This window comes from Scleropages formosus, chromosome 15, assembly GCF_900964775.1.
Source record: "Scleropages formosus chromosome 15, fSclFor1.1, whole genome shotgun sequence".
In the NCBI taxonomy this organism is placed as follows: domain Eukaryota; kingdom Metazoa; phylum Chordata; class Actinopteri; order Osteoglossiformes; family Osteoglossidae; genus Scleropages; species Scleropages formosus.
The window spans coordinates 13,139,485-13,164,834 of record NC_041820.1 but is presented as its reverse complement, the minus strand read 5'-3'; the positions used below and the strand labels follow the sequence as shown (position 1 = coordinate 13,164,834).

The 25,350-nt window shown below is 48.4% G+C and overlaps 1 protein-coding gene across 5 annotated transcripts; it reads left to right on the top strand.

Moving 5' to 3' along the window:
* Nucleotides 1-202: 202 nt before the first annotated feature.
* Nucleotides 203-23,480, top strand: mideasb (mitotic deacetylase associated SANT domain protein b). Of its 5 annotated transcripts, none has more exons than XM_029258330.1 (13): nucleotides 203-243; nucleotides 8,838-10,524; nucleotides 12,488-12,793; nucleotides 13,849-14,197; nucleotides 14,396-14,462; nucleotides 17,115-17,257; nucleotides 17,544-17,647; nucleotides 18,867-18,942; nucleotides 19,309-19,397; nucleotides 19,707-19,763; nucleotides 20,324-20,443; nucleotides 21,155-21,363; nucleotides 22,735-23,480. In XM_029258330.1, the coding sequence occupies exons 2-13, from the start codon at nucleotides 9,142-9,144 to the stop codon at nucleotides 22,961-22,963; spliced, it is 3,132 nt and encodes a 1,043-aa protein (XP_029114163.1). In that variant the 5' UTR covers nucleotides 203-243; nucleotides 8,838-9,141; the 3' UTR covers nucleotides 22,964-23,480. The 5 variants fall into 5 exon arrangements, with proteins under 5 accessions (XP_029114163.1, XP_029114160.1, XP_029114161.1 ...); XM_029258327.1 differs by having other exon boundaries at nucleotides 19,707-19,850; XM_029258328.1 differs by lacking the exon at nucleotides 203-243 and adding an exon at nucleotides 4,008-4,404 and having other exon boundaries at nucleotides 19,707-19,850.
* The last annotated feature ends 1,870 nt before the right edge of the window (nucleotides 23,481-25,350 follow it).

Sequence of the window (25,350 nt, the reverse complement as noted above, 5' to 3'; positions counted from 1 at the left end):
CCTGCTGGTTCCGCAAACGTCGCGACGCAGCATTCCGCTTTACGTTTATTTATGTATTTATTTATTTCTTTAATTTAAAATCGTTTCGCTGTGCAATAGGTTCTGATCCAGCCTCTGTGTGGGAGACCCGGCAGGAGCGGAATTTTTTACATCACTCACTAAGGAAACCGGCGTAATTTCAGCACTTTTTACTCCGATGCTGCATCGACTGTTTGAGGTTCCGTAGCAAAATTGTGATGCCTGGTGAGTAACATCGTCTCTTCTTCAGCTTTAAAAGTGTTCATAAGTCTGGCCTTTATTTACTTGTGTGATGCCTCTGGCTGCTGACACGCTTCGAAAATTGGAAACGACTCTTACTACTGCAGAGTGTATGTAATTAAAATATTCGCCCGATTTCGATTTTCGGTAGCTGCCAGTTGCCGTCCTCACTTAACGGCCTCTTAGTCTTGGATTATAAATTGCCCAAAACACTGTGCTACACTAAGCAACGCCTGTCTTCATTATGAGCATTTAACTGCCACTAGCATCACTGTGGGCGACACGATCTGGTCACTCCAGTGACTTTATGAAACGTTCATCGTGGCCCACGTGACCGACTTGTCATCTTAAAAGAATTAAAGTCAGCAGTTGTGTGTTTGCTCTTCAGCGTTTGCACCGCTGGGAAGGAGCGGCTAGTGAGGCGTAGAAAGTGACACGGAAAAGTAACTGGACGATTTGTGCGACTCACGAGAAAGTCTTTTGAAGTCTGAAAGTCCGTACGCACACAGTAATGACGGCGCTTCACGCGGCGGCAGGAACGTCGCGTGGGTTCGCGTGCGCGCGCGCGCACTACTGCAGCCACAGGGACGTCAATACATTTACGTTTGCGTGTATTCATTTAACAGGGGCTTTTCTCCAAAGCGACGTACATCTCTAGAAAATGCAACAATGTGTGCATTACATTAGCAGAAGGAGACTTAGATGCAGACGCGTGATCCTAAAGCACAGTTAGTTTGTTACTTTCCGCCATACGAACCAGCGTTCATCACACGAGTAGCTGCATAAAACTTTTATCAACGATTCCTAATCACATTCGTAATTTTTATTTTGATATACAGTATATACATATATATATAGGGGGGCGTGGTGGAGCAGTGGGTTGAACCAGGTCCTGCTCTCCGGTGGGTCAGGGGTTCAAGTCCCGCTTGGGGTGCCTTGCGATGGACTGGCGTCCCGTCCTGGGTGTGTCCCCTCCCCCTCCGGCCTTACGCCCTGTGTTGCCGGGTTAGGCTCCGGCTCACTGTGACCGCGTATGGGACAAGCGGTTCAGACAATGTGTGTGTGTGTGTGTGTGTGTGTGTGTATAAACATTAAGGAGTGTGTCTTCAACTGAATCATTTGCAGACAGCCCTGGAGATTGTATGGAGCTGCTACTACTGAAGAATGTGTAGTTCTGTGCAAGATAGGGCAACAGCAACCCTCTCTCACTGACCGGAGGTCCAGACTCCAGCTGTGTCCACACCAGTGCCCGGCACTCTAAACACTTGTGTGAACACCTACTGGAGTTTAACGCTTAAACACAGTAACATCATGTCAAGTGTGGGGGTCTTGAGTGAAAATGCACACCTTGATACTAACAGACCATTATTTCTTTGCGTGGAGTGGAGCTTTCCAAAGAAAGCGTTGTTTTTATCATTTTAGATCCGTTGAATTTTCATTTGAAAAAAGCGACCAGAAACACCGACCTTATTACCTTTTTGAAGCTGGAGCCAGTCGTCTCACTGGGGGGGGGATGCTGGTGAGTCCAGGTCGACTCATAGTGAGCACTTGCATCATCTCAGTGCAGTAGGTAAATTCCACGTGTCTGTTTTAGTCCGATGACTCAGTCCCATAGTTTAAGTGGATTTATGCATTTAATACCTCACTTGAATCCATCCTGGCGTAGTCTTATTGGTCTTCAAGGAACTCTGTTGTATCCCCCAGTATTGGTGCATAACTCATCTGAGTACTTTTTAAAATCTGTTTTGGCCCCTGAATCCCTGACAAGCTGCTACACCCCCGGATTCTGGGATAGTGTTCTGGGTGTGGTGTGTCCTTCCACAGATGGGTGCTAAATGTCAGCATTGCCAATGAATCACTCTTAAGTGAAAAACATTATACCTGAGTAATCACTCCTATTTTGCATTACTGGAGGTATATTTATTGTCCATTGAAACCATGTTTTATGTTTTAAATTGCAGTCTGTAGTCAACCATAAAACTGATAACTCGTTGCAATCACTTCATCCTTATGGCTTTTAAATCTGTTATGGCGAAAGCATGTGGATATTTGCCAAAAGGAACAGCTGCCTTTTTGAAATATAATCACCATGGTAATAATAATCATACTGTTATTGGTACATGTGATTAAGGACATTTTTAAATTTGGTGACAATTTGTCAGTATTTTTTGTCAGACTTGTAATAATAAAACAAATATTTAGTATTATTTAAGAATTTAGGAGATAGCTTGTAGTATAGTGGTTAGAGCTGCTACCTTTGTCCCCAAAGGTCACAGGTTTGAATCTCACCTCTGCCTCTAGTGTCCTTGAAAAAGGTACTTATCCTAAATTGTTCCAGTTAGAAAAAAAAAAAAAATCTAGCTGTACAAATGAGTAAGTAATTCTCAGTAGATTAACATTGTAAGTCTCTTTGGAGAAAAGTATCAGCTAGACGAATACATGTAAATTTAGTAATTGAAATATCAGACAAACATGGTGAAAATACTGTAAATTTACTGAAAATAATTCTCCACAGTCAGAAGTATCCCTTCTGCATTGTGCCTCTTAAGTGCCAATAATTGATGAAGTGCCTTTATTTGCAAATAAAAATGAACCATTCAGTGTGAAGGAGGCTGAACAGTGAGTGAAAAGGCTGTGATATTTTTACAGGGAGTGGGCAGTAGGACAAGTTAGCAAACCACAACAACCACACTCAAGAGCGAGTAACTTTCCCTTGCTTTTGCTACTTAGCTTATGAATGTTTGTTCCATAATGATGCAATGAAATATGTCGGTGTTCGCACTTCAGTTTATGTATTGCATTTGAATTAATGTTGCATCTGCTGTCATAACATGAACTGCATGTGTTACACAGTGAAACGTTTTTGAATTCATCACGCTGTTCTGATGAGTAGCAGGTGAGGAAATGTATTATATTTCAGTGCTAGTTGTCCTACGGCACGTCTGTTGAAAAGCTGATGGTGTTGAGTTTTAATGGGCTGTTTCGGCATAGTAAGTCAAAAATTTTACAAAAGGGGCTAAGGTCAAATTTTAAAGTTAGTCAGACGAACAAGAGAATTAACTGGCATCTCCAGGGTCTGGCCTATAATTTAGTGAAAAAACTAAAAAAAAAAGAAAAAACTACTAGGAAGGTGATTATGAATCATTGATATTCTGGTAAAGTTTTATGCAGCTACATGGGTGCATATGGTGAAAGTAACTAACTGTACTTAGGAATCGCATGTCTGCAGCTGTGTCTTTCTCCTGATGTAATGAACAAGTTGTATTTTCTGAGACCTACGCTGCTTTTGGAGAAGAGCGTCTGCTACATGAATAAATGTAAATTTAGTCACACATTAGGTGCTGGGGACAGTTTTTCAGCCTTCAGTTTTGTTTTGCAGTTGTTGGTCGAACGCATGATGAGTAGGAGATCTGTGAACTTTACAGTCTGTTGAATTCACAGTTAACATCTAGGGAGCAGAAGCGATTTAAAAAAAAAAAATCATAGCATGAGCTTCATACTTTGCTGATGCACAAAATATCAAGTTTATGTGGCCTGAGTTCAAAAAGCCCAGTGGTTTCTTTGATCACTTTGAGCTCTCATACATTTTGATAGCTTTTTTAGAGGAACCCTTCCATCGTTCGTTTTTTTCTGTTCTGCTCGGTCACCTGCAGCATTTCACAGGTTCTGCCGAGTTCCTGGGGGGGGAGTCTTTCGGGGGGGGGGATTTCCTTGCTGGGGTGCTGTAGGGGTTACAGTGCGAGGGCCGATGGTGATTCACAGCACTCCACATGGGCGGGAAGTGCCTTATATGGACGTGGAAGTGGGTGTGGCGAAGCGGCCGGGGAGGATCACAAGACCTCTTCAGAGAAAAAAAAAAAAAAAAAAACAGCTCGTGCGTGGAGAACGGCGCAGCGCGGCGTGGATCTGCGCACGCGGCGCTGTAATTGAACTGTCTCGTGTCACTGTGCGTAACTGCTGGAGTCTCTGCGGTCGAGTGGACGCAGCGGTGGAGCAGAGAGGTGATGGTGTGAGGTCAGATCAGCGTGACTCAGCCCCCCCCCCCCCTGGAGATGCGCGCAGTCATCCGTGTTCACGTCTAGGGAGCGTGGGACCCCACGTCCTTGTGGCGCGAGGCTGCGGCGGGCGGCGAAGCAGCAGCGGACGGTGAGTACAGCAGGAGCAGGTCGATCCTCTGCGGACCGTGGACGGTGGTGTCGACGCGCCTGCTGCTTAAAGCGGGAGGACATGATCACGGCCTTATTATGCAAAGTTTATCATCTCCATATGCTTTTAGTCATCGCCTGAGCTGCTGCCGGGTTTCATATTTCAGCACGCGCAGACGCTGCCTTAGTTTTTGCTTTCAGTGCACCATCTTGCGCCCTTTTTTTTTTTCCCCCTGCTTCGCAACCACGCTGCACCAGGGTAAATATCATGTGACGTAGAGCCATCTTTCGGACACATGCGCCCTGCCTGGTTGTGCAGGTGCCGCATCTCTCGCGGATCGTGTCCGCGCTGCCCCGCGCCAGCGATCGGTCGGTGTTCCCGTAATCCGTCTCGTGCAACAAAGGAGTCGCGGTAAACAGCGCAGGAGGGGGGCGGCGGTGGGCCCCGGTGGGGTGGGGGCCTGTCGTGTCGCCGCGTCTCGCCTCTCCCTCTCTCTCTGTTTTCGTGCTGCTGATCTGTCGATGTGATCGATAAGTGGGGATGATGATGATGATGTCAGTGTCAGTGAGGAGCGATCGGGTCCTCGGTGGAGGAGAGGGTACGCGGGTCCCCGGCGTCGCTTCGCACTTGGACTCGCGGGGGAGGGCGTACTTTCTGCGGACAGTCAGTGATGTACGGAAACGGAGATGATCCCGTGGCACTTCGCTGGAATGCGTCCGCAGTGTTAGTGTTGCAACAATGTAGCGGCGCGCTGCCTCCCCTGTCGTTCGGGTGGCGGCGTTTCGCGGAGAACTTGTGTGATGGGTTTGCGCGCGTGATCCTCGCTGACCCCCCCCCAGGATGACATGGACAAGTACAAAGACGTGTCCTTCCACCCTTCAAAAATTCCTCCAGTGCTCAGCTGGCTCTGCTGGGCTCCGCTCGGCTCCTCGCACTTCAGCAGCACCTCTTCCTTAGATGGCCTTGGCCGCGAGACAGGAGCGATGAAATCCGTGTCACTCACAGTGACAATTGTTCATGCCCCCCACGAAGATCAAGAGACTGAAAGCAAAAAAATGTGGTACATAAATGTGTAAAATACACACGGTGTCCAGTTGAAATGGTTCAGCTTTTGACCCGTCTCAAGTTGCTCAGCAAAAGACTCTTTACCACAGCTGAAGTTACAGAAGTGTTTTGCGTCCTTTTAATTTTGGTATATATTTTGTTGTGTTGCGGGTCTTCTGTGCCTTTTTTTTATTTTTTATTTTTAAATAAGCTTCCTGCTACACGATGAGTGGTGCCCTGCTGTCATTTATTAAGCCGTATTACATTTATTCATTTAGCTGATGCTTTTCTCCAAAGTGACCTACAGTGTTAACACATTTATACAGCTGAGTAATTTTACTGGAGCAGTGTAGGGTAAGTACCTTGCTCAAGGGTACTAGCTGGAGATGGAACCCGCAACCTTTAGCGCCAATGGCAGTAGCTCTAACCAGTATGCCACCAGCTGTCTCCTGGTATTAGGATCAGTAGAAGATTTTCAAACAAATAACGTGTTCGTAAACGGCAGGCCACCCTAGCTGTGCCCTTGTTTGGATCAGGTGTCTCTACTGTGCTTGCAGGTATAATGTAAGACCTGCTCAAATGCGAGGCCAAGGTGCAAGAAGTCTGTTGTTTTTGTCGGTAGAACAGTTGCCGAATCCCTTAGTGATTTTACAATAATGACTCGTATCAGGAAGTGTGTCAGACGTGTAGATGTGGAAATCACAGAGCACTCTCACTTTTGCTCACCCTCACGCTGTACATCCCTCCTCTGTGTCAGTGTGAGGCTGGAGTGTCTGCAGGTGTCATAATTGTCCAAATGTCACACTGGGCTTCTTATTCCTCTGCGAAGGAGTGTTTTTTTTTTTTTTCTTTCTTCATCTCAAATCAAAGTGACCTAATTTCCTTAGCACTGTAACATGGAGACGAAATGAGCGTGCACGTTAGAAATGCCACTTTAATTATGGCGTATTGCATCCATGCAGAACTTGTGACACTGGTGTTCTGCTTGACGCAAAACGTTGTTCTGATACTTCAACTGCGGAATATCTAGCAATGCTGGGAAAGATTAAGTCAGTTTTGATCGGTTTTACAGTGACTCCGTTATAAAGAATGTTTTGTTACTTTTGGGCTTGGGGGGTTCAGAGCTCATTAAATGGCAGCTCTCAGTCTTGGCCATGCCCATACATTATGCAACAGAGGTGCAATGCAACGTGCAAAAGTGTTGCCGGTTAGTATTATTAGGTTAATGAGGTAAAGATTTTTTAAACAGTGTTGCATGCTGCACACTGACAGTTGGCATCTCCTTCGCCTGTGGATCATTGCAACAATTGCTGTGATTATGAACAAAGAATGGCACAGTGCAGAGGAAAATGCCATCCAAAGTGATGTGTGGTTGCCATGGAGATGTTCCAGCATCTCTCTTGGTGTGTATAAAACTGTTATGGGGTGTAAATTGGAGCAAGACTTACAACAGTGAGTTTATTTGAAAATACAGAAAATGCTGCTCTTAACATCCTGTTATGCCTGACAAGGATAAACACGGAACTCCCCAAGTAAGGTCAGAATCTATAATGCCACTAGTGTAAGATTGTAAAGTTGTATGTAGTCTTATTTTTACTCGTAAATACTTTCATTAACAGCAGAACGGTGTAGGGAATAGAACTCAGCAGTTTTTTTTTTAAAATTCATTTTGAATTTCCAAAAAGTTAAATATGCTTTATTTGGACAAAGACTACCAAAACCCACATCGTCTGAACCGCTTGTCCCCATATGGGGTCGCGGGGAGCTGGAGCCTAACCCGGCAACACAGGGCGCGAGGCAGGAGGGGAGGGGACACACCCAGGACGGGACGCCAGTCCATCACAAGGCACCCCAAGCAGGATTCGAACCCTAGACCCACTAGAGAGCAGGACTCGGTCCAGCCCGCTACGCCGCCGCGCCCCTGTACCAAAACCATTTTTGTAAATGTGTGCAATATGAACTGATGTTGTGGTGGATCAGAAGAGCTTTTTCTTTTTCAAACTAGCCAGCTTGGAGTGGGGTGCGACCATAGCTAAAAGGAATGCCTGTCCCGGCCAAGAATTGCAGTGTCATCAAATTACCGGGTGCTTATGCTGCCTAGTATTCTTGGTTGCATTTATAATTTTCTGATTAGCTGTTTCATTAAGAAATTGATTTTTGTTGTCTGTGTCATTGTGTTGATTTTGTCCACTTTGCTTTTTCATACAAAATGTGAAGCTTGCTACATTTAGGTGCGCCGCCACACAAAACCTATTGATCATTTTCAAAGGGATATCTAGTTTGATACTCAGCTGGGCAACGGAACTTCTTAGGTCAACTCAATTCAATTTTTCTTAATTTAATATTATTTATCGCTGCTAACGTTACGTGTATATTGTAGGAGACAATAAAAGATCCTCCTTGTGAATTCTCACGGGCTCAGCATATGAAGATCTTTGGATCTTTATGTAATTTTTCAACAACTTGGTTACGGTTGACTCTACCTTGGTAAATTTGACTAGAACTTACAGTCCTCCTCCTTGAACCATTTTTAGGTGGAACAGTTCCGTTGAAGCAGCTGTTTCCAGTGGAAAATGTGCATGGTAACAATTGCATACATCTGCTTCTTTAACAGATATTCCTACCGAAGTTGCTTCTGTTGTTTTTCTTTTTCTTTCACTTAAGGAGGCGGTTACTAAAAGTGCTTTGTTTAAATGTGCAGCAGCATGGCTTCTTAATAATTATGCTGTTTGCACGTGAAAAAAATAATTCTACCTACAGCCTTTGACATGTTATTTGAATTAGGGTTTACGATTAGTTTGTCGAGTAGCCCTTCCTATAAGGGTTACAGTGTGCCGCTGCTGTTCCGCTCAACAAAATGTAAATGAAAATCGGTTTTGGTGATTATATATTACACACTGTACTGTTTAGCTAAGATACATTTAGAAAATTCGTCCCCGGAAATGATAGCAGTTGACCTTCAAAGCCGTGCATTGCTTACTTGACTCTCGGATGTGAATCCTGTGAACGGTGAGGTGTTTTGAGTAAAACGGTTAAAAAAAACAAAAAGGTTGAATAGCCTTGCTAGTGGTGCTGTAGCATGGACAGCTGCTCCGGAAAGATGGTTATCGTTTCAGCGTACATTAAAAAAATCACTAGATTATCATCTCTAATATTGCGTGGAAAAGACCTTCTGTGGTGCACCGTGGAGCTGATTGCAGATGAGAGCCCGCTGCGTCGGGTGCTAATGACATTGCATGCCCTTAAATCCCTCTTTCTTCCTCTCAGTGCTCGTCTATTCACTAATGGCTTGTAGCAGTTTACACACACGGGGTGGACAATAGGTCTCCCGCTGTGCCCGAAGTATAGCCCTCACACTGACCCTTTCATGCCTGGCCTCTTTCTTTCAGGGTGCCGCCCATGAATGAGGGGCGCAAGGCGACTACCAGACGTCTCAATCCAGCTCCGCCGCCGCCTTGGAGTAACGGCTGGAGAAGGGGTTATAATCCCCGACTCCTTGCCCCGCTCCCTTGTGGAGTTGTGTGGTAGCTCTCTTTTCTCAATGCTGCTGAACAGTCACCAACAGCCATAGGGCAAAATAAACACTCTAACTCTTGGGCTTGTCTCTGGTAGCTCTTTGTCTGGGGATTTAAAGCAGTCCTCCCTCCCCTTCCCCCCTTCCCCCTGCAGCCATCGCTGATTGATGATCTAGCCATGAGCCTGCCGCCTCAGCAAAAGGGTAACACCAAGAGGGCAGGAAAGCGCATCACCTTCTTCAATGACCAGGATGTGGTCACAAAGGAGCCTATGCAGCATGTTGAGGGGCCTTTCTTTGGCTTGGGATCGTCTTCCTTGGAGCCTGGACACAACGAGGCTATGAGTCAGGCTTCGAGCTCAGAGGCGCCTCACATGTACCTCAACTCTGTCATATTCAGTCCTGAGAAGGGCGAGCAGAGCAGGGGCCATTACCAGCAGACTGTTCCCATGAAGTGGGCTCAACAGGACTCATCAAGACAGGCCTCCTGGTCTCAGGGCATCCCCATCACTTCCTGGGGCCAGAACTTTGCGCCCTACCTGGGCGGCGTCAGTGTGAATGACTCGAGGATGCAGGCTGCCTTCCTCAAGCCGTTGCACGAAGGGCCTCTGCTGCAGCCATCCAGGACGGCTGCAGAGAAGCAGCTGCCCGACCCTCCAGACGCTTACAGAGACGTGGCTGATGCCCGAGGTACGGACTGGGAGGCACAGCAGCAGGCTGTGGCTTCTGTGCACCATGGCCAGCGTGGCCAGTTGCAGCTGTTACCCCAGGGCCCTGCCCCGGGGATGTCTAGCCAGCCCCTCGCCACCTCTCATGCCACAGGCAGCTCTGTCCTGCAGCCCTTCCAGGTGGCATTTGGACAGCCCAAGCAGCACCTTCCTCCCGGCTATTACCAAGTGTTTCAGTGCAACAGAACCTTGCCCAACCTGAATTATGGTGGACAGCCGAAACCGGCAAACCAGTTTCGGCAACAAGAACAGCAGCAACAGACACAGCAGCATCAGGAGTTCCAGCAACATCAAGAACAGAAACATCCGCAACAGGAAATGCAGCCAAAGCTGCAGCAGCAGCAAGGGCAACAGGAAAATGAGCAGTTTCTGGATTACTTGTCCCACACCACTCTGCCAAGTATGCATGTGAACCTTCATCTGCAGCAGCATCCATCTCAGCCTCTGGAGTCCAGCACAAAACCAGAGGGGCCTCAAATTCAATTTCCTGCCGAGACCCTAGATCCAGACGCCCATGAGAACGCGCATCGTCCCTCAAGCCCGCCGCAGCCCTCACACGTCCCTCAGCCTGCCTCGCAGAGATCTCGACACCCCTCCGAGGAGGGTGTCCCTCCGGCAGGTGACAACCCCTTTCTTGTGCTGGTGAGCCACCCGGAGCCTCGGAAGGGAAGTCCAGAAAGAGGAGGGGTGCACACGGACCAGGCTGTTCCGGCTGCACCCACGGGAGTGATTCAGAGCACGCGCAGGAAGAGGAGGGTGTCCCATGAGGTCAACCTCGAGACGCTGGCTCAGAAAGCGTCGGAGATGGAGTCCTTACCTTCACATGCCAGCAAGGTAAGCATTGTGGTTTATGTAATATTAATTGTCCGAAGTGTGAAAATGGAAGTGATATCCAGCAAGTGCCGCTGGATTCGATTGTTTCCCAATTACTAGCCAGTTAATTGCTCACTATTTTTTTAAAAAAAAAAAAAAAAAAAAAAAAAGGTTTGATTGACGTTGATGAAGAAAGCTGATACGCTGCATGGCCGACTCACAAATCGTTAAAGATGCTAACAGTTCCCTGTTTATGTCCACTCCCATGGCTGTATTTCCTTAATTTGCTAAAACATTTTTCCTTATCAGTTGGAACAGTGTTTACCCAATGGGTTGGTGGGTGCCGGTGAAATGCACCCTGCTCGGAATAGGCGTGTGGGACACATCAGCTCATGATGGGGATCCGTAACAAGCCAAAACACATGTTTATGGGTTGAATCGGTCAACGGTTGGCATACGTTTAATGCGGCTCGAATGAAAGTAAAATATCAAAACGAAAGTTCTTAGAAAGTATGCATTATAGCGACACCTGTAATTTTTTACAGAATATACCCTGCGTGCAAATCAAGGCAAGTGTCACTTAGTGGTAACAGCGACTCTGGAGTTTGGAACAAGATAATCTGCAAACTGACTTGTGGCCCCGGTTGCATTTGTTCCCAAGTTGAGCTGCTGGTGTTTTACTTTCCGCCAGAAGAGCTATTTTGGTGAAGTGCTAGAGCGCGTGCGGGTGCCGCCTCGTGCAGCACGGTTTTTCGGCACTGCGGCAGAAGAGCGGGCACCAGGTGACGGGTGACCGGTAGCGCCGTGCAACGATGCGATGCGTGAGATTCAGCCTGGACGTCCACCAGTACCTTTCTGAAATGCGGCCTAGAATTGGTAACCGTTGCAGAAACGCCCACTGATGTGATGTGAAAGTTGGCACACTTCCTCTTTGCGCAAGGACTGAACGTGCGTGCATGTGTGGGAGAGAGTGGGCATGGTGGGAGGGCAGTAATTTGTGCTTTGTGTTGCACGGGATCCAAGGGCGGACGGACAGACAGACCGAGCCACGCAAGCGCTGAGGCTCAGCCCGTGACGGGATACGCCGGGCCGCGCGCGCTTGCTGTTCTTTTCCGCTTCCGAGATCCGAATGAGCCCAAATGGAAGTCGCCAGATCTCGGAGCGGTCCAGCTAAGCGCAAAGCGCCACCGCGTTTGCCGCGTAATCGAGCCGATTACGGTTTGCGGCGACAAAGCTCCGCAAGACGTCGTTTCGCGGCGCGCTTCTTCGGAAGTTTCGGAAGCCCCGTGGGCCCGCGCGGCGCTTTGTGACCGTGGCTTTGTTCTCCGGCGCGTGTAAATCTCGAGTAGAAGCCGGAGGAGAAAATAACGCCGTTTGAAGCTGGACGTGGTCCAGCGTTCGCGTTTTCTGGTGCAGCGCAACAGTGAAGAGAGGAAACTGCAGTAGCCTTGCCGCGTAGAGGATGCGCTGTGTTTGCAGAAAGTGCTGCGCTCAACGAAAATTGCACCGAGTTCGCAGGAGAGCGCCGCTCATCAACGGCTTGACGCGAGCGACGCCTCGCTTGGCGTTTGCGAACGAGACCGTATCCGAACACGCGCTCTTCCTTATCCTTAAGGAATCGTTCGTGAAGGAAAGTGGCGGGCGAAAGCGGACCCTCTTGTAAGCGAGTAGCGAGTGACCCGCTTTGGGCGCTGTGTTTGCAAACGGTTCGAGCGCAGCGGGACGCGGGCGCAGGCTGCCTTCGGGGATGGGGGGACAGGTGTCCGCTGACAGATGCTTCGCTTCTCCAGCGGCGGCATCGCACCGACGCTTATTTCCGGAGATGACCGCATTATCCTCGCACGCTGTTGTCGCCGCTCGTCACGTGCGTCCCCGCGCACGCTGCCCTCGACCGCAAATAGGAGAGGCGGACGCTGCGTGATGTGCGGCGGTTCGAAGAGCAGGACGTTCGAGTAGGTCATCTCTCCCGACCCTGTGTCGGCAGGAGTCGGAGAAGGCGTGGAACCCCAGCGTGGCCCCCGCGGCCCCCCAGGGAGGAGCCGTCGAGGGCGAGGGGGCGAATGCCAAGCGCCCGCGTGACGACAGCATGCTGCCGCTGGTGATCCCCGTGTCGGTTCCCGTGCGACAGCCGCACCACCTCACGGCAGACCAGGATCAGGCTAAGCTGCCAGGTGGCTGGGCCCCGCGGGCCCTCGGACTGCACGACTCGGCCCAGAACGAGCGCAAGCCGACTGTGATCGTGACCCGCCGGCGCTCCCTGCGGAGCTCGCTGTCCGAGAGCTCCGGCCAGGTCAGTGCTGGGGGGGGCCGAGCGGCGGATCCCTCCTCGGATCCGTGTATTTTCCGAACGAGGGCTTTTCCCCCCGTCTCTTTGCCTCTGTTGTGACCGTTGGGCCCTCCTTTGGCCACCCCGCTCGCTCCCCCTCCCCCAAAGCCAGTTGTTGCCTCCCCCAAATCGGGCGCCTCTGGGGATTTGTATTAAGCACTTAAAATCCAACTGCAGATGGGGGCTCTGAGCTGCACTGTTCTCAGATTAGATTGATTACTGTTGTTTATGTTAGTGCATGCGAGAGCAGGGAACATTTACGCAGCACGAGATCGTAATGCTTTATTTCGGTGTTATCATTTCATTATTTATTAGATACCTATTTTCCAACACAATTTATAGCCTCTGTGCTGCACTAAAGTGGTTGCAGCAGCAAAGTTTATAGGAGACGGTGAATATTTACGGTTGGACAACGTATCACTTATTTCTAGATGTTACCCTAAGCACTTTGTGTACAACATCAGGACAACGCTGACTCAGGGTAATCAGTATGAGGGAAAAGTTAAGGTCATAGTTTATTTCTCATGTTATTTTAAGCCGGTAGCGTAGCGGTTAGAGCGACTGCCTTTGGACCCAACGGTCGCAGGTTCGAGCCTCACCTCCTGCTGTAGTACCCTTGAGCAAGGTGCTTACCCTGAAATGCTCCCGTAAAATTACTCAGCTGTATAAATGGGTAAATAACTGTAACCTTAGCGTTGTAAGTCGCTTTGGAGAAAAGTGTCAGATAAATGTAAATTTAATTTCTGAGACCAGCAGACCCTAGGGCCTCCGGGTGGTGTGCTGGTTAGAATTCCACCTCCTGCTGTAGTACCTGTAATCAAGGTACTTCTGCTGAATCGCTCCAGTAAAAATCACCCAACCGCATAAATGGGTAAATCGTTGTAAGGAGCTCAGCGTATAAACCGAGCGCTTTGTTACGAGAGACGCGTCAGCTGAGAACAATAATAATAATAATAATAATAATAGTAAAAAGGTCTTGAGTGGAATCTCACTAATGTTTGCTCTTTATGCCTCTGCAGAGTGGAGGTGGGGAGGAAGGAAAAGAGGAGGACGGGAAGTCCGCCAAAAAGAGGGGGCGGCCCCGCCCTGGGCCCCTCTTCATCCCGGCCCCCAAACCGGTCACCTTCATCACCCCGCCCGTGTACTCGAACATCACGCCCTATCAGAGCCACCTGCGCTCGCCCGTGCGCCTGGGCGACAACGCGGCCTCCCTGCCCCCCTACACGCCCCCACCCATCCTCAGCCCCGTGCGCGAGGGCTCCGGCCTCTACTTCTCCACCTTCATATCCTCCGGCGCTGCGGGTGCCAGCCAGGTGCTGCCGCTGCCGGTCACGCCCAAGTCGGCCGCACGCAGCCTGCTGCGCTCCAGTGAGTGCCGCGCCCAGCTGCCCCCCCCCCGTTCCTTCCGCCGGCCTCTGAAACGCAGAGGAGCACTGCTACGTGTCCTTTCGTTGCCAAACGTGATTCATACGTATTGTTGATGTTAGCGTGTCATCTCCGTACAGACAGAGACGCGTGCCAGAAGCGTTAGCTGACGTTGTATTTTTTTTTTTTTTTTTTTTTCAGGCAGCTGTGACATAACGCCCCCAGTTCTGAGCGCGGTCAATGAAGCAACCCCAGTGAGCATTGAGCCGTAAGTGTGAATTCCTTCGCCGTATCTTTCTTCCAGCGCGCCGTCGTGGGGTCGCGGAGGGGGGGGGTACCGGTTAGCGCTCCCACCTGGAGCTCAAAGGAGCCAGGTTCGAATCCCGCTTCCTGAGGCGGTGCCCTTGAGAAGGTACTCAACTGGAAGGTCTGCCGTAAAACTTACCCGGCTGTATAAGTGTGCACGTCGCTGTAAGTCGCTTTAGAGAAAAGCCTCGGCGAAATTTTAAAGAAAAAGCGATACTCTTTTGTTCCCTCTTTTTAACACTCGTGCTGTTCTCTAGAGCAGCACGGAGCCGCGACACCCGTAAGCGCTTCCTCAGCAATGACAGCGGCAGAGAACACACTGGCCCTTCTGCAATTCCATCTGTCATTATTGACTAAAAAAAAAACTAAATAATTTCGCAGACCTAGATTTCTAAGTACAACACCAGAAATTTGAGCTGTATTTACGAGCAAAATGTTAGACATATTCAAGCCATCTTTTGCCATCGAATGTTTTCCCCACCCTTTGCGTGTCCACTTACTCTAGTGGTTTGGCATTTAATAATGGAGGGCTATAAAATGGAATTTATTCTGTATTATATGACCATGTTGGCAGATGTCATGACAACATAAACAAAATTTTTTGCTGGCAAACAAACCAGAATACAGGAGGGAGTCACAGAGCGGGTTTTACACTTCTCCAGAGTAACTGCACTGTTGTTATTCATTTTACACTAAAGTTTTTGATTTAAGAAAATACAGTAAAAAATCACATTATTAAGAGTATCGCGTTAGTCCAGGAGAAAATGAAACATAGCCACGCTCACGTATAAAAAATGAATTAGTCATATTGATAAAAACCTCGTGTACAAACAGTATTCTGGGATTTGTCTTGATCTACATAGAAATATTTTTATTTGAGGAAGAATGTTACTCATCGAAAGTCAGATCTGTTATTCCTGAGGTTGATTCTGGATTGAGTAGCGATACAAGATTTGAAGAGACTCAATACACAGTTTTGAATTTATAACTGTTAGAACAGTACAGATTATTGTTTTTACAGAGTTTATTTGAATGTTTTTTTTTTTTTTTTCTTCTTCTTTTTTTTTGTGCTTTGTTCCCGTCGCAAGTTCAGTTTTTGGGTCCAGCTCATGGGCTGTGGGTTTGGACACGGGTTCTAATTTGAATCAATTTGCATGGAGCGTGCATGTGTGGGTTTCCTCCCACAGTCTGTAGACATGTGTTTCAGGTGAATTGGTGGCACTAAATTGCTCTCTCTGTGTGTGTGTGTGAGAGTGAGAGATTACCCAGTGATGGGCATGTGTCCTATCCAGGATGGACCCTGCCTCACACTATACAGTATATTCTTGGGATAGGCTCCGGACTACCATGACTTTGGTAGATGTGTAGTCAATGGATGGGTGATTCTAACAAATAACACACCCTTCTGTCTAGGATGAAGAACTTCTTAACATTTCTACTCTTGTTGCTGTCGTGGTGCCTGTGATCAGTAAATAGCTAACCGGTGCCTCTGCACCTGAGTACTACACTGTTTCTCTATAATATTAGCTGTTATTTAGCACTTTTATGGCACGTTTTACCTGCCTCTACTTGGAAACGGCACCTTTAGATTCAAAATTGCCCAACACGCAGTTTGCACGTTGCATAAAAAGGCACTGACCTCATTTGATGGTACTAAATGCATATCCATCCGTGGTTCGCATCAGAAATGTGCCTCTCTAATAATGGTGTAAAACCGGCTCTGAAGCGGAGTCGTTCATCTTTCGGAAAATCCGTTTTCATTAGTGCCTGGTTGACACCTCAAACACGAGTTGAGATAACATCCGGCTACGTCCAGTTAAATATTGGATCAGTGATTCAGAGCCGAGACTTTGCGTACGGCCACCGGTTGGAGAAAGTCCTGCCGCGCGTTTTCTGCGTCGCTGTGCCCCGTGTCACATTGCTGGTTATACTTTTAGTATCGCTTCGCACCCAAAAGTCCGGTGTTTCTCCTGGGAGTTTCTGCTCTACGTCAGTTTCACGGTTTCCTGCGTAAGCTGGTCGTTGAGCGTGCGGTGTGTTTGCCCAACGGTTTCATTCTGTGTCCAGTAACAGAAGTTCGCCTTTCAGTCACTCATGTTTATTCATTTAATTGGCACTTTTCTCCGAAGGAACTTAGCGTTTTGCTGCCTGTAATGGTTTACCCGTTGATACAGCTGGGTAATTTTTACTGGAGCAATTTAGATTAGGTACCTTGCTCAAGGCTACTGCTGCGGCGGGAGACGCGAACCTCCGACCTTCACATCCGAAGGCAGCGGCTCTAACCCCGTCAATCGGTCAATAATAAGTCAGCGATGGTTTCTTGAGCCCCCTAACGTATCGCCATTGCTCGAACGCACTCCTCTGTGCTTCCCTGTGTATCTGATGTTCCGAAAAGCTCCCCGTGTGTTCGTTTTTATTCGTAACTGCACCACGTTTAAAAATGTGACTTTAAAAGGCAATCGGCTTTTCTTAGGTAGGTTTGCTCCGGTCTGTTTCGGCTCATTGAGGTGACTGTACGCTGCTTCTGTTCTCTCTACGGGGGCTGCACACTGAATCGGGAGTTTTCTGTTTTATTGCCTCCTCCGATGCCCACGCTACCCTGTCGCCGGTGCAGTCGGATAAACGTCGGAATTCGGTACCAGGCGGAAGTGCCGGATCTGCGGGACCTTACGGCGGCCCAGCGGGACCAGCACCAGGCGGAACTCGTATGGGCTCCTCTGCCAGAGCCGGAGTCTAAATCTGCACAGCTAGAGAGAGGTATCCACCACGTCTCTCCTTATAGCTGCTCGTTTAGCCCGTGACGTGACTCACTGGCTCGTGCTGCAGCGGTGCAGCTCCTTCCCTGCCATGAACCTGTAATCTTTGCTTCTTAATAGCTGCCGCGCGGCCCGTAGGCCCTGTATCGTACGAGATTGATCTTAAAGCAGAAGTAATGAGTGATGACTGAAAGCACGGCCTCTCATACGCTTATCGCCTCTGTCTCCGATCTCTGTCTGCGCGCTTCACTGCCCCCCTTCCCGCTGCCCTCGGTCCCTTGCTCCAGTGGATGACCTTACGCGTCTGGCGTGCTCCAGCGCCCTGTGCGGCGGCGGGACCAATCAGGAGCTGGCGATGCATTGCCTGTACGAGTGCAAAGGGGACATTCTGGTGAGTGGGGAACACTGGGATATGTTCGGCGTGGGCTGGCGGGCTGGTCTCGGAGAAGGACGGCGAGCCGGGAGCGCTCCTGCGGGACGCCTTGTTCGCTTCCATAGCTCGCCATTTTTCGGTGTGATCGGATGAGATCTGCAGCGGTGCTCTAGCCCCCCTCTTGCCCTGCATGTTGCTGGAGAGCAAATATTTTTCATTTTTACCTTGTCATACGCAGGAGCTGCACGTGGCTCATTTTCAGTGTTTTTAATCTGTGGCCCTTCTCACTGTTTTGACTATCGCGGTTTTGTACTCCCTTTCTTCTCGGCGCCCCTTCGGGCCCAACGGTCTTAATTATGTCTGCGAGGGCCTTGCGGCCGACTCCGGCTCAACGCAGCGGTGGACTCCAGCAATGCCGCGCCTCACTTTTCAGCCAGCTGAATGGAGACCCCGGAGAAACATAAATTTTAAAGGGCCGACGGGCACTCGCTGAAGCCCCGACCCCCACCACCACCCCCCTGTCTGGGGTATATTGGCAGCTCTCTCCCTCCCCAGTGTTGTCAAGGCAACCAACCGCAGCCAACAGTGCCCCCCCCCCCCTTCTGCACACTGTTACAAAGTGCAGTCGTTATCTTTGATGAATCATGCAGCCAGTTATCATCCAGGCAAGTACTTATTAAGGTCACAAGTGATTTTGCTTGGCATTTTGGTCCTGGAATATGTTTTACCCTTGGTAAGGTACAGCATGCATCCGTCAACATTTTTTTTTTTCCCTGAATATTTCTTTCAGGCTTTGCAAAGATGAGTGTCGTGGTGAGATTTTTGCAGTACGGTAATGAATTGTGGTTACTACTGTATGCTACTGGCTGCTACATACAGCACAGCAGTCCTGTCCTCACTCTTCTCAAGTCTTTTAACTGCTCTCGAAAGAGGCCTTTACTGAGTATCCAGCATCCACCTCTGAACGTACTTTGCACGCTTCTTTCAATCTGAAATCCCTCATGGGGTCGGCAGACTCATAGCAGTCATGCGAAATGCACAAGTGTTGGGTTTTTAGTCATAATGAAAGTTTCTTAGCTGTTGTAGTTCTTACTGCCTTGCAGAAGTAACTGAAATAAGATGTAATGATTTCTGGCAAATGAACAAAAATCCAATCCACTGCTGTTAATGGATTTGCTTGTAGAGGCAGTTAGATGAATAGAGACTTGTTTTAACGTTTCCATTCGTGTGTTTTTAGGGAGCCCTGACACTTTTGCTGCTGAAGAATCCCATATTCTCCAAGACGCACCCGTTGGGTGACTACCACTACTCTGGTGGGTAGAGGTTCTGAACCAGCCTCTTCGCTCTCCTTTTCAGAACCGGTTAACTTAAAACTTATCGCTCTGCTCACTTCTTGAAATGAGTGACCGATCCAGCTGTAGGCCGTCACCCTTTCAGACGTAAAGAATAGGAACTGGAGCCATGCTAGGGGATGGGAGGGGATAGCAGTGGCTTCTGGGTAAATCCCTTGCTGTGAGCTCAGAGCAGAACGGTGAGGACAAGGGACTCCATTGTGAGGCTGTCATCAGCCTGGGCGGGCAGGGAAGCGGCCTTTTTGCGAAGTGCGTTTTGGCGTTCGCCGTCATCCTTGCACGCCACGTGACCTCATTGTCTTCATCGCGTCTGTCCCCCCCCCCCAGGGTCTGACAGTTGGACATCAGCTGAAAAGAAAGGCTTCAATAAAGGAATCGCTGTGTACAAGAAGGACTTCTTCATGGTCCAGAAAATGGTGTGTGTTCTGTGTGTAATATTTGTGAGGGAACATGTGGTAAAGGTCTCAGGCTGCAAGATATTTCAGCAGAATTTCTCTGTTAAAATATCAGGCTGCGAAAGCCTTGACTTAAACTGTAATCGAGCATGGCAAACCAACTTAACAGCGGTGTCGGTATAATAATAACGATAACCATGTAAATGATGGCAGTAAAGATGAGTGTTAACGGGGTGCAGCGCAGTCCTCGTATGTGTCATAGCTGCCAGGATTCTAATGGGATTTTCGCACATGCTGACACCTCTATCCGCGTATGTACTCTCCTCCCAGGTGAGCACCAAGACGGTGGCGCAGTGTGTGGAGTTCTACTATTCCTACAAGAAACAGGTAAAGATCGGCCGCAATGGGACCCTCATCTACGGAGACAGAGAGTCGCCTCAGGCCTTTGCCGCAGAGGTGGAGGTGGATGTCAAGGTGTGTGCTTGACAACCAGCTGTCTTTGTACAGTCGGATGTGCTATAACGCCCGATTTAATTACGCGACTTGAATACGATGCAAAAAGAAAGGCTGTGACGGTTAAACAGGAGCTGGATCTTATAAAGTACTTTGGATGTAACCGAAGAACGAAGTGTCGCAAACTCATGTTCTTTCACTGTTTTCGTGTTGTTTATCATTTACTTGCAATAGATGATGCTTTTCCGCTCTCTTCTGGTTTAATTTTTGGTTTGCTGTGAGTTTTTAGTAGGTGATGATTGCTGCGTTTAATGTGCTCTGGCCCAACACCGTATCCCCTAAATAAATAAAATTTTATTTCTATTACAAGAAAGGGAATAAATCAGTGTTTATAGGAATCCAGGTGTTGCGCAACAGCAGAACTGACTGTATTAGATTAAAGTGACGCTGTGAAGGACTAAGGTTGGCCGTGATGTCTTGTGTGCCCATTGCAGAGTTCTCAGCGGCTCGAATCACGGAAGGAGGGTGAAGACAAGAGCATCGAGGGCTCGTGTGACAGGAGGCAGGACTGCAGCCCCAGCAGTGTGAGCAAGCTGCTACGGGCCTCTGACAGCGTGAGTGTCGGAGGGTGTGGGGGAAGACCGGCGGGCAGGGCACGCAAGCACATAGGATACCAGGGTTACTGGAAGTAGCAGAGAACCATGGTGGGGGTATCTTTTTTTGTCTTAGTCAAATCAGTGAAGTGTGATATCGTACGTGACTCTTTGGGGGCAGCAGGTGGTGTAATGGTTAGTCCCGTCATCTTGCACTCGGAGGACCTGGGTTCGGATCACCCCTCCTGCTGTAGTACACTCAAACAAGGTACTTTCCTAAATTGCTCCAATAATAATGACCCGTCTGTACAAACGGGTAAATCGTTTTAAGTACATTGGAATAAGAACCTAATATTGTAAATTATTTTGGAGAAAGATACTCGCACACAGAGCATCTGAAACCGCTTGTCCCGTACGGGGTCGCGGGGATCCGGAGCCTAACCCGGCAACGCAGGGCGTAAGGCCGGAGGGGGAGGGGACACGCCCGGGACGGGGCGCCAGTCCGTCGCAAGGCACCCCGAGCGGGACTCGAACCCCAGACCCACCGGAGAGCAGGACCCGGGCCAACCCACTGCTTACATAGCTTGGTTGAGAGTGCGGGACTTGTGTTGCAGCGCAGTGCGATTGTAAACCGAACCAAACCAGTTCGGTGGCACTTCAGCTGTGATGAAATAGACACACGTGGAGCGTACCGATGCCGCGGGTGCCAACTGGGAGCGCTGTGTTCCTCAGGCTGGCGCGGTGTTGGTGCTCAGGAGCCGGGAAGAGACGCGGGAGGAGGAGCGGACCCGGATCCGGCCGCCCTCGCCACCGCCGCCCCCGCCCCCTCCTTCGGTGCCGGCGAAACCCCGTAGCGACAGCGGAAAGAGGAACGGAACGACGGCAGCGAGCAGGGGACACTCGGCCCCAGAGGGGGAATTTCCCTGCAAGAAGTGCGGCAGGTTAGTGTGGGAATTTTGGGTTTTCACTAAGAACAAAACTTTCAATAAGTGTGAGTCAAAGCTAAGCATAGCTGATCAAACAGAATTTTTATGATGAAAAGTTTTATGCCCGTACGGGTCGGGCACAAAAGGGGCGTTGACCGTACGCGTTGCACAAGTTGCAAGGAATATGTCTGTCTGTGTCAAGCAGAGGTAAAAAGTCCTATTTTTATGTTCTTTCAAATAATTCAATGCCCATTGCCCAGAAAAGGGCCAAATTTACTTTGAACCTGTGCCGGTTTCGCGGGGTTATTCGGCCTTTCCGAAGCCAGACACCGTGCGACATCACTGACGAAAAAGTCCTCGAAGTAATTGGAGGGGACTTTTTTGTGAAGATAAAGCAATGCGCGTCTTTAAAAGCAAAATGAAACATTTGTCTTCATGTAAGAATTTAGTTAACTCCAATAAAATTTTTAACGTGAAATTTTTGTATCCTATGTCCTTGAAATTTAATCTACCTAAATTAGAATAAACTTAAAAAAAAAAACCTTAATAGGCAAATGAAACATTTCAGCTATGTGTGCTGAGGTTTCTTTTGGGTTTCAGAGTTTCAAGTAGAACTTTATGCTCATTATTCACATTTAATGTAAAACTTACGTAAAAGGATATTCATTTTCTGACAGTTGCAACAGTTGAACAAAGTTTAATAGTGGTTCCGTGCTGAACGTTTTAGCTACTTTGTAGTCGTATACAACTATTTAGAAGTTTCTGTGCTGCTGTAATTTTTTTTAATGTGTTTAAAAATGAGTTGATATCAGTGTTCTGGAAAAGGGCACGCTGACGTTTTGAAAAATGTTCCCGATCATTTGCGGCTGCTTGGGAGAATGTGCGAGGTCGGGAGAGGACGGGCGTTGAAACTGCTTGCGTGTGCCGGCAAACTTGATCACTAGTTGTAGAAGAGAGAGAGCTGCACGATAAGATTAGCGGGAGCCTCTATTTATAGAAACGGTGGTCGCTCAGGCCGGCGTGACGTAACAAACGTACCGTACGTTCGACTCGGAGAAGCGGCGTCGCGCTCCGGCGGTACCGCTACCACGTTTTTACTCCTGTCGTCGCCAGCGTGGTAAAGACACATGCGAAACGCCGCGGTTTGGCACCGAGTAATTCGACAGCCCGCGGACGCCTCGTAATAACAGAATAATCCCAGTGAGCTGCAGGGCTCGAAAACAGGAGAACCGTGGGTGATGCTCTTCATCGGGTTGTCTGCCAAACGGTGACATTTATTTCAGTTTTTTTAAAGTTGTATGTATGTTAAATGGCCAGAGGTGTTGCTCCCCCCCCCCCGCACGCACTGTGACCCCTGACCTTTGCCGTCCATTCGTCCATTCTCAGGGTGTTCTACAAGGTGAAGAGCCGCAGCGCGCACATGAAGAGCCACGCGGAGCAGGAGAAGAAGGCGGCCGCGCTGCGGCAGAAAGAGGCCGAGGAGCGGGCGGCGGCGGAGGCGGCGGCGGCGGCGATGGCGTCTCGGCAGAACGGAACGAGGGAGCGCAGCAGGGACAATAGCACCGAGGAGTCCTCGGAGGAAGAAGAGGATGCAGATGACGAGGACTGGCACTGAGCCCTGGCCAGGGTTGTTCCCAGAGGCACGCCTAACCCCTGGTGTGTTCGCATGATTGTGCGCGTTTGTGTTTCGATGTGAGAGGGGTAAGTGGTGGGGGGTGGGGGGGGGGTTGTCCTTTTTTTTTTTTTTTAAATCTTTTCTAAATTTATTTGGCTCTTTCAGGAACACAGCTGTGTGCCACATTTATTCGTGAGCCCCAGACACTGTTCCTGTACTCACCCCCCCGTGAGCACTTTTAAACCGGTCCGCTACAGAGATTCTTCTGTGCGGTTGCTTGAGCCCTTTTGTATGGCACATGGTGCATGTGACACTGCTCTCTTAACTCCTTTTGATAGTTTGCTCTTGATGACATATTTAATAAAGTTTATTCTGTGAAAATCCAGGATGACTAATGTTCTAACTTTACCACTATCAGGAGGACCTCAGAATGCACATGATGTGTTGCATATTTTTACATTTTTTATACATATCCATATATTTTTAAGACTGCTAAAAGCTTGTACAGCACGTATTCCCTGAATGTGTTTTGTAGCCTTTGATCTCTGTACTTAGGTTTACATGGTTTTTTTTTTTTTTTTTAATGTTTATGCTTTTGATGTTGTGGATGCTTTTTACAGGTAATGAGACAATCAATTTTATGATGGCATTTTATATTTAGTAGCTCTTACTGTTGATGTTATCTGTTACTGCTGTTTTTTTTTTTTTTTTTTTTTTTTGTTATGTAATTGTTGCTGTTTGCAAAAAAAAAAAAAGAAAAAAATTCTCCCAAGCTGTTTTTCTCATTTGGTTCGGAGAGCAGTGCTGTTTTCAGTTTCCTTCCTGCGAAACTCCGAGGTTTTGGATGAAAAGAGATGGAAAAGCGTAACAAGTGCAATACGGAAGTGTTGGCGTCAATCTTGAACACTGTGCAAACTGCAGTCTCTGAGCTCTCGTGCGCTACGCAGGTTCATTCGACATCCTCTTAGCTCCGCTGCCCCAGGTGTTAATCTGGGACGAAAAACGTACTTTCACCTTTCGTAACGGTACAGGCTTACACTTGTACGGCAAAAGAGAAAGCAAAGGTACGTGCATCGCCGTAGCGCTTTCATAAAACCGAAGGCTGTGCCACTTCCAGGGCAGCCACTTCAAGTCGTGCGCCTTCACTTGTGACTTGTCCAGCCAAGCCCTAGGCCGTTTCCATAGCAACGAGCGCGGCCAGGTATCCCGGACTACGCTATCTTCCCGCTTACGAAAAATCCACCGAGCAGAGAACGAGCAGCAGGATGGATTGTGTTCGAAATGACCGCTCCGGCTCGCGTCTATGCACTAAGGGGTGTGTGTTCGTGTCTCGCGTGTTGTCTGCTGTCAATCTTGGAACTGTGACAAAGGATAAAGGACCCGTCCGTGCGTTCGGTTTTGTTCGTTTATTTATTCTTGCGGCTTCTCGAGATGTGTCGTCGTTCTCGTTTTCGGTCAAGGTTGTCGTGCCGAGTTTCTCGTTGCCTGTTTTTTTTTTTTTTTTTTTTTTTTAATGCATTTTTAATATATTCAAATATAGGAGGTGAATTACCGTGAACGTTACAAGAGCAGAAGGAATTGTATACATGAAAGAAGTGTGTATTTAATGATTTTATGTATCAATATTTTCATAAGGCGCTGTCACACTAAAAGTGAACGTTGAAAGGTAATCTCAAATGCTTTTATTACAATGTAACTTATTTTATTAATTATTTCACCTGTGTTTTGGATTATATAACACCACGAAACATCTTTTATTAAAGAAAAAAATCTTACAGTTTTCAGATGTGGTTGTCCTGTTTATTTTGCAATCGGAGCTGACAAACTTAGACTTCCACCTACCGCACATAAGGATCCGTAACATCTGTATTTCACAGAAGTTTAGCCGTTTGTGTGTCCGCGGAGGGCCGGCGCCGTCCGCGATTCCGTCTCTGCCGTGACCCTGCTGCGACAGGTAGAGCACGTGGACCTAGCGCCTCGTGGCTCCTGAGCCGTGGGTTCAAATCCGAGTTCGTGCGGGTTTCCTCCTGGTGCTCTGGTTTCGTCCCGCGGTCCGAAGATGCGTTTTGCATAAACCGGTGACCCTCAATTCCCTCAGTGTGTGTGTATGAGTGTGTAGGTTACAGTACTTGACATTTCTCTGTTCTGTTGATGAATAGATACTTTTAAGTAGATTAGTGTATCCAGCATTGTATGTGTCCTTGGACAGTAATATGCAAATGAATTTAATGCAAATTAATAACTAGCAGGCAAAGTCTCGGCTGTTCCCGTACCAGTATTCGGTAGGTGGGTGTGCTGCCCTCATCTGAGAGAGGGTTGACCCCCAAGGCCCGTTGCGATCGGTTCAACCTGTCCCGCTTGAGGTGGTGTCACTAGGAGGTGTCGCT

Excerpts from the sequence above, each read along its gene's own strand:
- mideasb (XM_029258327.1), top strand. The coding sequence starts at position 9,142 with ATGAGCCTGCCGCCTCAGCAAAAGGGTAACACCAAGAGGGCAGGAAAG. Across the intron at positions 10,525-12,487 it reads TACCTTCACATGCCAGCAAG|GAGTCGGAGAAGGCGTGGAA; the intron begins GTAAGCATTGTG and ends CTGTGTCGGCAG. Across the intron at positions 21,364-22,734 it reads CCCTGCAAGAAGTGCGGCAG|GGTGTTCTACAAGGTGAAGA; the intron begins GTTAGTGTGGGA and ends GTCCATTCTCAG.